This window comes from Chelonoidis abingdonii, chromosome 16, assembly GCF_003597395.2.
Source record: "Chelonoidis abingdonii isolate Lonesome George chromosome 16, CheloAbing_2.0, whole genome shotgun sequence".
Taxonomy (NCBI): Eukaryota; Metazoa; Chordata; order Testudines; family Testudinidae; genus Chelonoidis; species Chelonoidis abingdonii.
Window position 1 is genome coordinate 24,006,042 of NC_133784.1, and position 14,566 is coordinate 24,020,607.

At 47.3% G+C, this 14,566-nt stretch overlaps 1 protein-coding gene across 1 annotated transcript in view; it reads left to right on the plus strand.

Annotated features, from left to right (window-relative positions):
• Positions 1–4,180: 4,180 nt before the first annotated feature.
• TWF2 (twinfilin actin binding protein 2) overlaps positions 4,181–14,566 on the plus strand; it is a 99,132-nt gene continuing 88,746 nt past the window's right edge. Inside the window, exon 1 of the mRNA XM_032805781.2 lies at positions 4,181–4,271. Coding sequence (XP_032661672.1) covers positions 4,247–4,271 — 25 coding nt within the window. The 5' untranslated portion in view covers positions 4,181–4,246. The remainder of the gene's footprint in view (positions 4,272–14,566) is intronic.

Genomic DNA, 14,566 nt, shown 5'->3' on the forward strand with positions numbered 1-14,566 from the left:
AGTGAAAGTGACTATTGGCAAAAAGGGAAACTCTTTTCACTGTCCAAGTTGAGTCAAGAGCAGAAAACAAATGGTGAAAACACATTGGATTATACAAATTTTTTCTGTTTGACAGTCTTCTAGGTGTTGATGGTAATGCAGCAGAGAAGGATGCTTGTTTGACTATGGTAGTGAGGCAGAAGCAGCGTACAGATACCCCAGTGAGCGCCAGAGAGCTAGGCACCGTACAGGCACACAATACAAAGATAATCCCTGTTCCTTTGTTTTTGTCACCTGTGTAAGTATTAATTTGTATGTACTGTAGGTGTTGCTGTGTTGGTCCAAGGATATTAGAGGGACAAGGTGGTGAGATAATATCTTTTATTGGACCAGCTTCTGTTGATGAGGTCAGAAGAGCCGTGTAAGCTGGAAAGCTTGTGTCTCTCACCAACCAAAGTTGGTCCAATAAAAGGTATTACCTCACCCACCTTGTATTAATTTGGTAACTTACTGAATTAAGCTAAACTGGTATAAGGGCAAGGGCTTAAAATGGTTTAAGTGGATCTACAGTGCGGTTTCAGCGGTTTAACTGAATCTATGTCAGATCCATTTGGTTCCACTAGTGGAAGTTTTTGAATACAGACAAGGCCTCTGTGAAGTTCCTCTTCTTTCCCATGTCCCCTCCTACACATTCTTTCATGGAAGAGAGTATTATGTCTTGTGACTTACAACCTGTTCCTTAAGCAGCAAAGCTGGTGTCACTGCCAGTAGGTGGTGCTAGCTGATTTGAGCATCTTTGTGCTGTTCATTCAGCAAAGAAACTGCTCTGCCTGCAATGGGGATTTTCTGGAGATAAAGATGAAGGGAGTGGGAGAGAAGCAGCAAACTGCATGTTGTGCTCTAAAATTTGGCCTTTCTAAATTTTAGGGAAGAGGTACTCTCCTTAGTACACCCATATTTGCAGTTCCGGTCACCTCATCTCAAAAAAGATACATTAGAATTGGAAAAGGGTACGGAAAGGGGCAAAAAAAATGATTAGGGGGATGGAACAGCTTCCATATGGAGAAAGATTAAAGAGACTGGGACATCTCAGGTTGGAAAAGAGATGACTAAGGTAGGATATGATAGAGGTCTATAAAATCATGACTTTTGTGAACAAAGTGAATAAGGAAGGGTTATTTACTCTTTCACGTAACACAAGAACCAGGGCTCACCCAATGAAATTAACAGGCAGCAGGTTTAAAACAAACAAAAGGAAGTACTTCTTCACAAAATGTACAGTCAACCTGTGGAACTCATTGCCAGGGGATGCTGTGAAGGCCAAGATTCAAAAAAGAACTAGATAAGTTCATGGAGGATAAGTCCATCAATGGCTATTAGCTAAAATGGTCAGGGATGCAACTCCATGTTGTGTGTGTCCCTAGCCTCTTATTTCCAGAAGCTGGGAGTGAGCAACAGGAGATGGATCACTTGATGATTGCCTGTTCTGTTCATTCCCTCTGAAGCACCTGGCATTGGCCACTGTCAGAAGACAGGAAACTGGTTTACCTGGATCATTGTTCTGACCCAGTATGGCTGTTCTTATGTCCCCTTTTTTTCCAGTGTTGTCCTTGTCTTATGTCTTCCTTCAACTTCTTTTGACACCATATTGCCCTGGCAGGATTACTCAACTGCCCTTCTCTGCCTCCCCCGTACACTCTCTCTTTTGCCGTCTGTTCCCAGCCTCCTCTCCTTAGGAATCTTAGGGTCTCTCCTCAGACTCTTCATGTCCTTATCTAGACCAGAGACCATGTTGGTAAGGCAAAAAGCCTGAAAAATGTGGCTACAATACAGATGAAATCTGCATGCAATATGTATACATGTCAAAGGGAGTGTCCAACTGGACCCCTCTCCCTATCAAAATCCACCAGCTCCTCTCAATTCCATCCCAACTCTCCATCATTGCCCTTAGGTCACCCACTTGGGGGAGAAGCTTGAGTCAACATCTCCTACTGCTACTCTGCCCCCTACTCTCCCTTTACTCTGCTCTCCTTCCCCTCCTGTGCCCCTATTCCCCTTCTGCTGCTGGTCTTTCTCCACAACCTCCACTTATGGATGAAATGTGTATGGAACATGCACAGACATCTGACAGTCTGCCCCACAACTTAATCAATTTCCCTCCCAAAGCTAGCAATGCTGCCCAGTATCCCCATAGCACCTGTCATGCTTCTTCCTTTCCCCTGGCTGGCAGAGGAAGGCATGAATGATGCATCAAGCCATGCCCCTTCTGGCAGCCAGCTATAAAAGTTGGAGCAGAGGCAGAAGGGGCTGCAAGGCTAGAGGTTAGGAGGGAGGGGATATGTAAGCATGCCAGGCATCAGGATTGAAATGTTTAGGTTCCCTGGAGCCACAGGTGTGAAGAATTGACTCAATTCTCATAAGTAGGTGTCTTCAAGCCTGTGATGAGCTGGAGGAGATGAATCAAGCCACAAGTTATCTAAGGAAGGAGAAAGACACCCAGATCAGCATCTGGTCAGTAGAGGGCCCAGTGTGACATTCAGCAATCATGACCAGGAAGGGTTATAGTGAGCATCTGGATAGAGGCTGCAAAGGGGTGATCAAGGAACAATCTCCACGAGGCAGCAGCAGCTAGAACTCTAAAGGGTCAGAGCCAGGAGTGGTCATGAGCTGGCCCACAGCAAGACTGAGAAGGGAAGAAGAGCAGCTCAGCTGTGTAATTGCCCAGTGGATCTGGAGAAGTCAAGGTCAAGGATGTGGTGGAAGGGTCAGGAAAGTCTGTTTAGGAGCCTGCAGAGAAAACTGGCACTGAAGTAACCCCAGCTGGCAGGATGTGGAGTCACAGGTGGTTAGAGGAAGACATCAGCCCAAGCAGTGCTGAGACGAGGGTAGGCAGGCGGGACACTGACTTGCACGGGGTGCAGTGCAGCTGTGCTTCTGGGCTTTTTCTTTTTCCTCTGCTCTGATTGGCCACTCTCCTTATTTTGCTCTCTGGCTGCCTGGCTGGTAGGGTTGGGGTTTTTTTGCTTGGCTGAGGGGGCAGCGCTGAAAACATTTTTCACCCTGGCCAGCAATTCAGCTAGGGCTGCTCCTCAGTGCAGGCCTCTGAGGCCAGTTTGTTTGCTCTCTGAGAGAGGGCTGGACTTGAAGGGGCACCTTTGGGACTGGCCCTGAGGGTCAAGGTTTCCGTATTATTAGGCAGCTCCCAGCAGGGTCTATTGAGGGCTATAATAAAGCTGAAATGTTGGTTCACTTTTCCTACTGGTCCCACCATAGTGAAGCTTTTCTGTCAATGCTGCAGATATCTAAGTTCAGTGGGCACCGATCGGGGATACAGCTTATTGGGCCTGGCTTCAGCCTCCCAGTGCCCCTTTACCCAAGCAGGCACGGGGCAGGGTCTGAGCAGTAGCATGGCCTAGTGTGTAGAGCACCCACCTGGGACTTGAGAACCCGGGGATCTATTCCTGGCTCTGCCAGGCATGTGCCAGCTGCAGTGTTGGCCTCTACTCTCGGGTGAGTGTGGGACAGAGGCTGGATGTGACAAGATGTGTGTACAGTGCCCAGCACAGTGTGGGGTAGGGGTTGTGACAAGGGGTGTGTGCAACGTCCAGCACAGCCTGGGGCAGAGGCTATGATGAGGTGTTCATACAGAGCCTAGCAGAGTGTGGGGGAGGGGCTAGGCCAAGATGCATACAGCAGCTAGCACAGGGTGGGGTGGAGGCTGTGTCACAAGGTGTACAGCACCTAGCACAGTGTGGGGCAGGGGCTGTCTGGGACAGGTGTGTGTACAGCACCTAGCACAGCATGCAGGGGGCTAGCTGGGACAAGGTGTGTGTACAGTGCCTAACACAGTGTACAGGGGGCTAGCTGGGACAAGATGCATGTGCAGCGTCCAACACTGGGCTGGGCAGGGAAGAAGCTGGGACAAGGTGTGTGTACAGCGCCCAGCACAGCCCATCCCTCCCCCCCCCCCAGCTGGCACGAGCCCGTTCCCCGTGTACTGGGACCCCGTAGGGCCCATGCCCAGCTGGCTAAGAGAGACTGGGTGCTCCGCCCATAGCGGCACAGCCCGCGCAACCCCGACAACTCTCCTGGTCTCCGGCCTGTGCAGGATCCGGGCCCCTCGCGGCCCCGCCCCGCTCTGCCCTGCCCAGGGGGCGGAGCCCAGTCAGGTCCCGCCCCACGGAGGCGGCGGAACCCGGAAGCGGGCGGTGTTTCTGCCAGAGCCGTTTCCTGCCGGGGACGCAGCGGCCAGGGCGGGAGCGGAGCCATGGCTCACCAGACCGGCATCCACGGTAAGGGCGGCGGGGCTGCAATACCCACCCGGATCTCCCCTGGCCCTGCCGGGGATCCCTGGGGGTCCGGGCTGCGCCCCCCAGCCCACTCCATCCCTTACTGATGCCCTTTTAGCGGGACCCTGTGGAGCCTGGAGCAGGATCTCTGCCCTAGGGGGGTTGCATGTTTCCTCGACGCACCTGGCTCCCCATGTGTCCTGTGTACTGCCCAACCCACAGCAGCGCCCCTTCTCCAGATCTTGGCCCTGTACAGCCCGTAGACCCACAGCAACAGATGACCTTGGGGAGGTTGTGTATCCCACTTAGTCCTCCTGCAGGCAGTCACGTTTCTGCTGTTTAGTAGTTGTATTGCGGTAGTGCCTGGGAGCCTCAGATGTAGACCAGGACCTCCCTGTGCCAGGTGCTGTACAGATACAGACCAAAGAGGGTCCTTGCCTCAAAGCACTTACAAGCCCAAGTACAGAGCCTGTATGTGCTGTGCTGTTTGCACTGGCATCTTGTTTTTATGTTCTTGGAGGTGTGTATGTAGTAGTATCTTGGCTATAAAGCCTATACTCTTGCTGGGGCATCAGTCCTTGATGGCTTAAACATCATGCCTCTCACTAAGCCTTCAGCATCTTCCCTTCTACGGCACTGAGCTTGGTATGGCTGCAGGATCTTCTCTCCTATGGTTTCTATAAATATTCCCTGCCAATATTTGGTTCTGTAGAAAATGGGTGAAAATGCATCCTATAGATTTCTTAGTGTCCTGTCTTTGTGCTTAGTAAGCTGTTGATCAGTAACTTTTGTCCATCTGAAATGTTCTTGCTTTTCCTTTGCTGCTCCATTATCTCATAACAACATGTTTAGCTCTGCAGTGTGAATCATAATCTTGGGAACCATTTCCCTTTCTGCAAAGCAGGCGGCTGCTTGATTTGTGTGTGCGTGTGTCTTTTTTTTTTTATTGAAGTCCCACGAAAGTGTAGTTGAAGCTTAAATAGTATCCATGTGTTTAGATTTACTTGGGTCTCATTTCAACTCTAGATGTGTCATGGCTGTGAAAGTTTGAAGAGAGTGCAGGGTTTGATCCAGAACTAAAGGCAGCAGTGCTTTGCTAATGTTGGGATGGAGGGCAGGGGAGGAGTTGAAATATTAATCTCCCATACCTTTTATTGTTCTCTTATTTGTAACATTTTACAAAGAACTTCCAGGGAGCAGACAGGCATACAAAGCCAGACTTGATGATAAAATGCATTACATCTTTAAAAACTGCATGAGACACTGTCCCAGCAGGGTCACTTAAAGATCCACTAATATCTAATCAGGCCCAGATTAAAGAATTTTGGGCTCCTATGTGCTGTGGAAATTGGGGAGGGGCATCTTCCTTAAAGTGACACCACCTCATAGGCTCCCCAGAATGCCCTCTTGTCCAGCTCTCTCACAGACCTCCAAATGCCCCTTGCTGTCCACATATACCCAAACAGCCTTCTGACTGCTCTCACTCACATCCCAGCAGCTCTGATGTACATCCGACTCACTGCTTCCCACAGTTCCTCAGCTCACCAGCCACAGGCTCCAACGCTCCCATCTTGGGTCTAGGATTCATCGGGGTCCTCCATGCTCAGCACTCTGCAGCCCTCCCAGACTAGGGGAGCTCCTCCCAATTCTGGATGCCTAGCTCTGCTCACTCATGTTGCCTGCCTGGTACTCACATGGCCCCACACTGCTCTGGTTTGGCCCAGCTATCCATCTGTTCCACAATCAACCTATGGAACTCTTTGCCAGAGGATGTTGTAAAGGCCAAGACTATAAGAGGGTTCAAAAAAGAACTCGATAAATTCATGGAGGATAGGTCCATCAATGGCTATTAGCTAGGATGGGCAGTGATGGTGTCTCTAGCTTCTGTTTGCCAGAATTTGGGAATGGGTGATGGAGTGGATCACTTGATGATTACTTGTTCTGTTCATTCCCTGTGGGGCACCTGACATTGGCCACTGTCAGAAGACAGGATAGTGGGCTAGGTGGACCTTTGGTCTGACCTAGTGTGGCCATTCTTGTGTCCATAGTGTTGCGTCCTTGAGTGTTTAAAAACTTGGCTAAATCAGACCATTGTTATTACTGTTGGAAACAATCCCTGTATTGGTTGTCTATGCTACTAATACAAATATTCTAGCATGGACACCTCTCAATGGCAGAGAGCAGTGCATTGGTATGTTGGTTTTGTAATCTACAAGAAGCCCTTAGATCAGCTATTCAGCTGTACAAGTTTGGGCAAATCACATCCTTCCAAAGCAGATCCAAGTCCTGAATGGGTATTAACAACTGAGAATGCAATCAGAAGATATGTTTGTGGCCGTGTCACTGTGTTCCTAGTTGCTGAGGCTGTTTGTCTTATGGCCAACCAAACATTCCATGCGACCAGCCAGAGTTAACCTTCTGGACTTCAGGTGTACTCCTGGTCCTTTGATAAGTCCCATCCCAGTTGATAGAACAAAGGCCCTAACCAGATACTCTAGAAACTTTGTTCCAAAGTTCTTTACACTACTGTTTAAGTGCCAATTGTGTGTTCACCTTTTACAGATTTGCAGGTGCCTCTTGGGGTGTGGGAGGGGAACATGACCACCAATCTGCACCAGCAAACTTACACAGCTTTTTGGTTGTTTTAGCAAGAGGAAGGAATGCCTTCTCTTTGGGGTTCAGTTGGGGGAATTTCAATAGTCAGAATATAGTTCCTTAAATTAGAATTTGGTCATCATGTTGGAGCTACCAGCCCTACTCTAGCACAAAGTGCCATGGATCTTTAATTAGCATGTGTGGTCAGGGTATTGGTTTTGTGCCTCCCCTCCACTACCACAGTGCCCCCTAACATTGCTGTGGAGGCCTGGTGCCATATTTACTTCAAGCATTCTAAGTATCACCCCCACGTCCCCTAGAATTTCCTTGGAAGCATCTCCAAGCCCTGAGTAGCCTGACGGTGCAGCTGTTTATTGGAAATTAGTAAGAATCATCTTTTTAATGTCCTCTAGAACTTCTTGAATGAAGAAGGCAGCTTCAGAAAGAGTAGCCAGACAATTGAGGGGGAGTGGCTAAATGAGCCATGGGAGGTGATGGTAATTGTACTCAGATTTAAGAGCCCTAACTGTGTGGAGCTTTTCATTACTTTATATTGTTTTTCTACCTGGCAACTAACTTACAATATTAATCAAGACTTAAAATGTTGCATAATTTAAGCAACACCGTCAATATGAGAGCATAAAGCTAGAGATGCAGCCTCTAGGGTCATCTTGCTCATCCCCTTGGACAAGGCATGATTGTTCTCTAAAGTATATACTTCAGTGTTTTGTCCAGTCTGATTTTAATGAATCAAGCGGTGATGCTTCTTCCACTACCCTGGATAGACTGGGCAATATAATAGATCTCAGTAATACTGAATGTTTCCTTATATTAAACACATTGGCATGATCTTTTTGCAAGTGTGTTGAATTTATGGTTGCTGTTACTTAGTGGCTCAACCACTTTCTTCCTGTATAAACTTCTGTTACTCAAGGACAAAGCCAAGAATAGTCTCTCCCTTTGTATGCTCCAGAAAGAGCTGTATTGAGAAATAGTTATTGAGGGTATTACATATTTGTTAATCTAGGCTCTCCTGATGCAATGATCTGTGACTCATTATGTTGTATCTCAGCATTCTGGCATAACCATCAATGTTCTTATCCAGTGGCTAGGACGCTCCTCTTTGTCATGGGCTGTCCATGGTGCTCTGCCAGAGTGCTGCCTCCTTCATCTGGAATAAGGGGAGTCCATGGCCAATCCAGTCTTATATATCTCTGCTAAGGCTGCCAACCCTGGTGTGAATTTAGATGCTTAATCTCTGCTACCAGAAACTGAAGTGAAACCCATCAGCTCACTTCTGAAAAGCTAGTAAGCAGCCATCAGACAGTAATAAGTTGCAGCCATTATGGGCTGAATTTGAGCTGATGACCTGGGTGAGGAGGGGGAGGAGAAGCTCCATATCCCATGTCATGTGCACAGCATTGTAATGTAGCCCAGTAGGTCACAGAAATAAAGAAAAATACGAGAGTAGATTAAGCCTAGCATCCCCCGCCCCTTCTTATTCTTTCAACTCTCAGACCAGGTGCATTCTTCATTGTGTAGAATAGAGTTAATTCCAAAGTTAGTCCATCTTATCTCCCCCCCACCCCCACCCCCGTCCTTGAAATCTCTCAGGCATTGGTGTGGTCAGCCAGTGGCGTTCCTGAGAAGTGACTCATAGTGTCCGCCCTTACAGTCAGCCATGAACCTGATGCTGTTTTGGTCTCTCTCCAGGGCAATGCACATCATCACTTCCTGTCTTCCTTACAACCCAGTTACACACCCTTTCCCTCGTCAACCTACAAGTTAACAGGAAGGAGGTTTGAATTTCTTTTTAAGTAATTGGAGATTAACACCACAGTGACAGAGGAGATCAGTGGGTAGAACCCCTTTGTATCTCACCAAGTTTGACCTTGTCTAGTCAGTAGCATATAGTGGTGCATCTGCCTGCCTCTAGCACTGTGTGGCCTGGGGAAAGCTAACCTGGTTTAAAGTTTCCCCTGGTAGGATTTAGCTATGAGAGTGAAATCTGGGTTAGCGCCTCCAGATTGTCCCGCCAGGAACCAAATCCATTTCAAACATGATTCTATCTCCCTTAACAAGTCTCAGATGTTATTGTGGGACAAGCTTGTAGTGTGGTTTCAAAACTGAATTATGTGAATGCAAACTGTGCTACTGAACTTCCAATGGTGTTCTTTGCCCCAGTGTAGAAGGTGGCAGAGTGGCAAAGTCTTAGCATGCACTCTGTCCATTGCAGGCTAAAGCAGCCAGTGCCATTTGACCTGAGCCTTCATCTGTCCTTTGGGAGGTAGTAAATTGCAGATGGATCCATGCACATTCAGTGCTTCATGTTAAAGCTTCCAGGAGATAGACAGTTCCTTTTTAAATATAAATCTGCTTATCAAATGCCTGAGACACCGAGCTCAGGCTGTAACAGTTCTTTAAGGAAATCTGCTGAGTGTGTTTCATATCTTTTTGTCTTCTGCTGCTGTGGAGAAATTTCCCATCATGGTACTATTATTGTTGTCTTTTTCCTCCGGTAAAGAATGGATAATGTCATATCAGAAATGGTGATAGCTTGAATCTGATGCCAGTGTTGCCCTCTCTTGTGAATGTCTGAGGCTGGTAATTGCAAAGAAGGAGGAATTTTCGAGGTCCTCCGTTCTTGGAATGTTTTCGGTTTGGCCTTTGCAGTAAGGGGCAGCTCTTCGAAGTACTGCTATAGGATAGGTGTCAACCAGCTCAGGATTGGCTACAAACAGCCAGCTAGCAATGGCCAGTTGGTACCAGATTAGACTAATTCAGGATGCCCACACTGTCCAGAATGGAGTGACTGGTGATGCCACAGAAATCCTGACCTTATTTTCCATTGTGATCCCTTTGGTCCACTCATGGTTTTCCTCATTACATGCTGTATGAAAAAGTGAACAGATATAGGGAATCTTTACTAAGTGCCAGGCTGGCTTAGTGGAAAATCATTTTTCCAGTGCTTATCTCAGCACTTGTCTTCAGCTCTCCTTTTTGGGGACTCCAGCATTCAGGGATTCAGGCGCCACCTTTACCTTCCTTGTTGCCTCGTCCCAGATTTGTGGGCATGACTTTTCAATCAGGCAGGACACAACAGTTGGGGCAAGGCCCTGAACCAGGGCCAAATACTAGCAGAGCAGAAAGCATGAAGTGATGTGAGAATAATTTCTTCAAAGTAGGTAAAACTTTTCAGGGCCTCCGTTCCCTGATTCAGCACGTCTAATATCTAAAAATCGGCACTGATACAAGGTGCCAGCTCAGCAGGCTTGTGTGAGACTGTTCTAAATTTTGTGTCTGCAAGGAAGGAGAGCAGAGAGACATGTCTGCTTATAAGTAAGGCTGCAGAAATAATGGGGTGGAATCTTGGCCCAAATATGCTCCCCTAAGTCCCTTGCTGGGGGAGGAGTTGCCAGCAGGCATAGAGCTGGCTACTATGCCTCCTTCCCCATAGCCCCCAGTGCATGGGATAGGCATGATGAGGGAGAGGGAGCGACTGGACTGTATTTATCTCCAGGTGGCATATAGTCCCTAGGGAACTGTATGCGCTGGCATAAGTTAGAGCAGCCCCCAGACTGCTCTGACTTGCACGCCTGCCCCTCCCGCTCTGCTGTGGAAGCTGAAGACAGCAAAACAAATTGTTCCCAAGAATAACTTAGGTAGGACCTGCAAATTATTATGTAGATATTTTTTTCTTTGTAGCTGAGGATAAATTTCCTCCTCTGATCCCATTGGATTTCACAGTGACCTTTCTCTAGTGCTTGCTCTTGCAGTACCTGCCTTGCTGAAACAATAGATGCTACTTTGTTTACTCCACAGTCAATGCCTACGACATTAGAGGACAGGGTTGGGCTGCCAGATGGCACAGAGTAAATAAGAAAAGATCTCTTATTACAGGATTCAGATAATCCATTGGACTTCATTTGTGACTTGTCTGATGGAAATTCCACATGAGGGCTTGAGGAGGAAGTGACAATTAAATACAGGCTGACTGGATGGTCAGTTTGAAGTAAAAGCAGCCAAGCTGGGTGTCCTGGAAGAAAGAGTCCTTTGAGTTTTCCATTGCTGACTTTTCAAGAAGTTTGACCTCATTTTGAATCTGGGGCTACCCCCCTGGTTTTATGAAGCTGTGGCTAGATAAGGTTTGTGTCACTTCAGTTGTCTCTTGTTAATGGGAATCTGCCAGTCATTAAAATGACCTACTTGTAGTGTCCAGTTTCTCCTCAGGTTAGAAATCACATGCAAACTTTAAAGAGTGAGATATGTAACCACTGGAATAGCTTGTCAAGGGATGTGGTAGATTCTTCATCATGGCAATTCTTAAATCCAGATGAGATGTCTCTCTTAAAAGTGCAGACGGAAGTTATGGGCTTGATGCAGAAATTACTGGGAGAAATTCTGTGGTCTGTGCTATGCAGGAAGCTCAGACTAGATGTTCTTTTATGCTCTAAAATCTCTGGATCTAATGTATCTTACTAAAAGACAATGGCTTTCATTTAGGACCTGATCCAAAGCCCACTGATGTCCTGGCAGGCTTTTCATCAACGTCACTGGGTTTTGAAAGAGGCTCTAACATACTCTGACCTGAACACAGCGTATTTTCCCTCCCCCAATTTTTACTCTTTAAGGGAGACAGAAAATGCAGATTTAATCCCAGAGTGAACACACTTCCCTAGAAACTGCTGCAACTGTGGCATGTTATCAATTTTGCGGTGAAAGACCAATGGATGTGAAAAGAAAGCAAGCAGAGCGAATTAGATGGCATCCCCCGTGGCTGCTGGTTCCTGTTCCTGTGTCAATCCCCTTCTCCACCACCTCACTGCTGTCCATCTAAACCAGCGCTCCCCAACCTTTTCGTCTGGCGAGTGCCTGATGAAGGACCATAGCGGTGGTCGAGCATCCGCTGAAATGCTGCCAAATTTCTGCGGCATTTCGGCGATGACGCCTCTTGATGATGCCTCATCGAGAGGCGTCGCCTGCGAAATTCGGCGGATGCTTGACCGCCGGCCAGGACACGGGTACATTTAGATGCCCCTGTGGGCGCCATGGCCATCAAAACAGTAGCTTTCATAGACGCTGTACGAGTCTGCAGGACTAAAACCTGGGACTGTGGGCATTCTGGGCTGCCAGCACTTCTGTGTTGCCACCAGAACCTCAAACTGGGTTTCTGCTGGGGGACCCTGTGAGGCTAGTTACTGCAGGAAGTACCACCCAATGGAGCCTCTGCAGTGGGCCCCTGCAGCCCACTGATTGGCCCATGGCAGTATACAAACCAGGAAGCCATCTCAGGGAGCTGCCTGAGCAATGATGCATACTGCCTGCTTGCTTCTGCTCCAGACCTTTCCTTGCTATGAACCCCTGACTCTTGACTCTGCAACTTCTTTCCTGATTGCAACTTGGTAACTGACTCGTGCACGCAGACCACTCGTGGGCAGGCCCTGACACCAGCCCTGATAGATGCTGAGAGGACTTGAAATTTCAAATGGCTCTTCAGGTCCACTGACATCCACTGCCTGGCAGTTAGAAATGACTATAGAGCTCTTTAATGCATAAGAAATTCCGGTGGCCATGTTCTCCACCCATAGATTCAAGTGATTCCCATGGATGTCAGTGGGACTTTCTCCCTCACTAAGACAGGAGTATAGGGCCCCAGGAGCAGTAAGCTGAAAGACTGGATGTGAACTAAGTCCAGCATTGACACCTGGCTCTGTTTATATACATGGCTGCAAGAAAATATTGTAAAGCTCTGAGCTCCAACCCTGGTTTCTTTGTTGGGAGGGAGGAAAAAGGAAAACTAAAAACAATAAACCCACCAAAGAATGGGTTAGAGAAACAAAGTGAAGGAAAAGAATGGAAGAAACCAAGAGGGAATAAAGGGACAAAGACTATACTGTATTTTAGACCAACCGTCATCTGGTTGCTCTCTATAAATAAATCAGAGGGGTAAACACCAGGGAGGAAGAGGAATTATTTAAATTAAGGGCCAATGTGGGCACAAAGATAAATAGATAAAGCTGGCCATCAATAAGTTTAGGCTTGAAATTAGACAAAGTTTTGTAACCATCAAAGGAGTGAAGCTCTGGAACAGCCTTCCCAGAGGAGCAGTGTGGGCAAAAAAATCTAACTTGTTTCAAGACTCAGGTTGATAAGTTTATGGAGGGGATGGTATGATGAGATTGACGACAGTGGCATGTGGCCCATCTGCGACTACTATTATAAACATCTCTAATGGCTGGAGACGGGACACCAGATGGGGAGGGCTCTGAGTTTCTACAGGTATTTGGGGTCAGGAAGGAATTTTTGTCTACATCTGGTTGGCAGAGACCATGGGCTCTTTTGCCTTCCTCTGCCCTGTTGGGCATGAGTCACTTTGTGGTTTGAATTAGAGTAAATGATGGATTCTCTGTAACTTGAAATCTTCAAGATTTGAGCACTTCACTAACTCAGCCAGAGGCTTTTTGGCCTATTACAGGAGTGGGTGTGTGAAGTTCTGTAGCCTGCAATGTGCAGGAGGGCAGATTATATGATCACCATGGTCCCTTCTGGACTTAGTCTATGAGTCTATGCCAACTGCTTGTGCACTGCTGAGACTATCACAGACTTTGTTTCCCATTTCATTGTACCAAAACTCTGTGCTCATGGTCGGATCAGAGACTTCAACTCATGGACCTTGAAAACTCCGCAAAACACTCTGTTGCAAAAAGGTGCCTCCTAGGAATCTCTCCTCCCCTTGCTTGCTATAAATGTAACATAATGGCACATCCTTTCCCTTACTTAGGAGCATGGCTTGTCCGTGGGCTTCTGCTTTCAAGAGGTCATGATGGATATGCTGGAGGGCTGTAAAGAAGGACCAGCCTGTCTGGTATAAACTGTACTCTGAAGCACCCTCTGATGGTGGAGCAGTCAGTCATAGTCAAGATGGAGTGGAGAACACTTCCTCTTGTCTGCTCATAGTGAAAAGGAGAAGTTGATTGACTTCAGCTTTCCAGTCTAGTCAAAGCTCTCTTCTTTTGGTCATGTATAGTAGTATCTTATGCTTCCTCTATTCTCAGCCATAGGAATTTGCTGGGTTTGGGGGAAGGGGTGTTCTCATCAGGTGATAGAATAGAGTCTGCTGTTCCCTGTGGTGGGGGTGGACAGTGCAGTGACAGATCTGTGTATGGACCCAGGATTATAACAGGTGGCTTCAGGCAAACTAGGAAAAATCCTAGGAAAACCAGTCTAAACAATTGAAACAATTGTTTACTGCCTGCCAGACAAATTGCTGATCAGCACTTTAAAATCCTTGTTACGATTTCCAAGCAGTGTGTGACTTAAGGCAGCAAATGAAAATTAGTCCCTTGCTTTCCTCTTGTAAACGTCACCAAGTGGCAGAAGTAAGGAGTCATTCATGTGTCCAGCCAGTTACTTTTCCACATTCCTCATCTGACAACTCCTGCCTTTCAGGAAGCTTGCCTGGGGCTAATTATTTGTCAGTGCTTCCCATAATGCAGTGTGGGCTTGTTTACAAGGAAACTGAGGCAAGAGGCTAATTTTTTAACTTTAGCTGAAAAAATGCATGTGCTATGCATTGAAGGCACAAAGCATAAATCAGGAGACCAGCTTCTCTGGCTTTGTCTACACTTACAGTTTTGCAGCGCTGGCCGTTACAGCTGTGGTCGTACAGCTGTGTACGGCCAGCGCTGCAGTGTGTCCACACT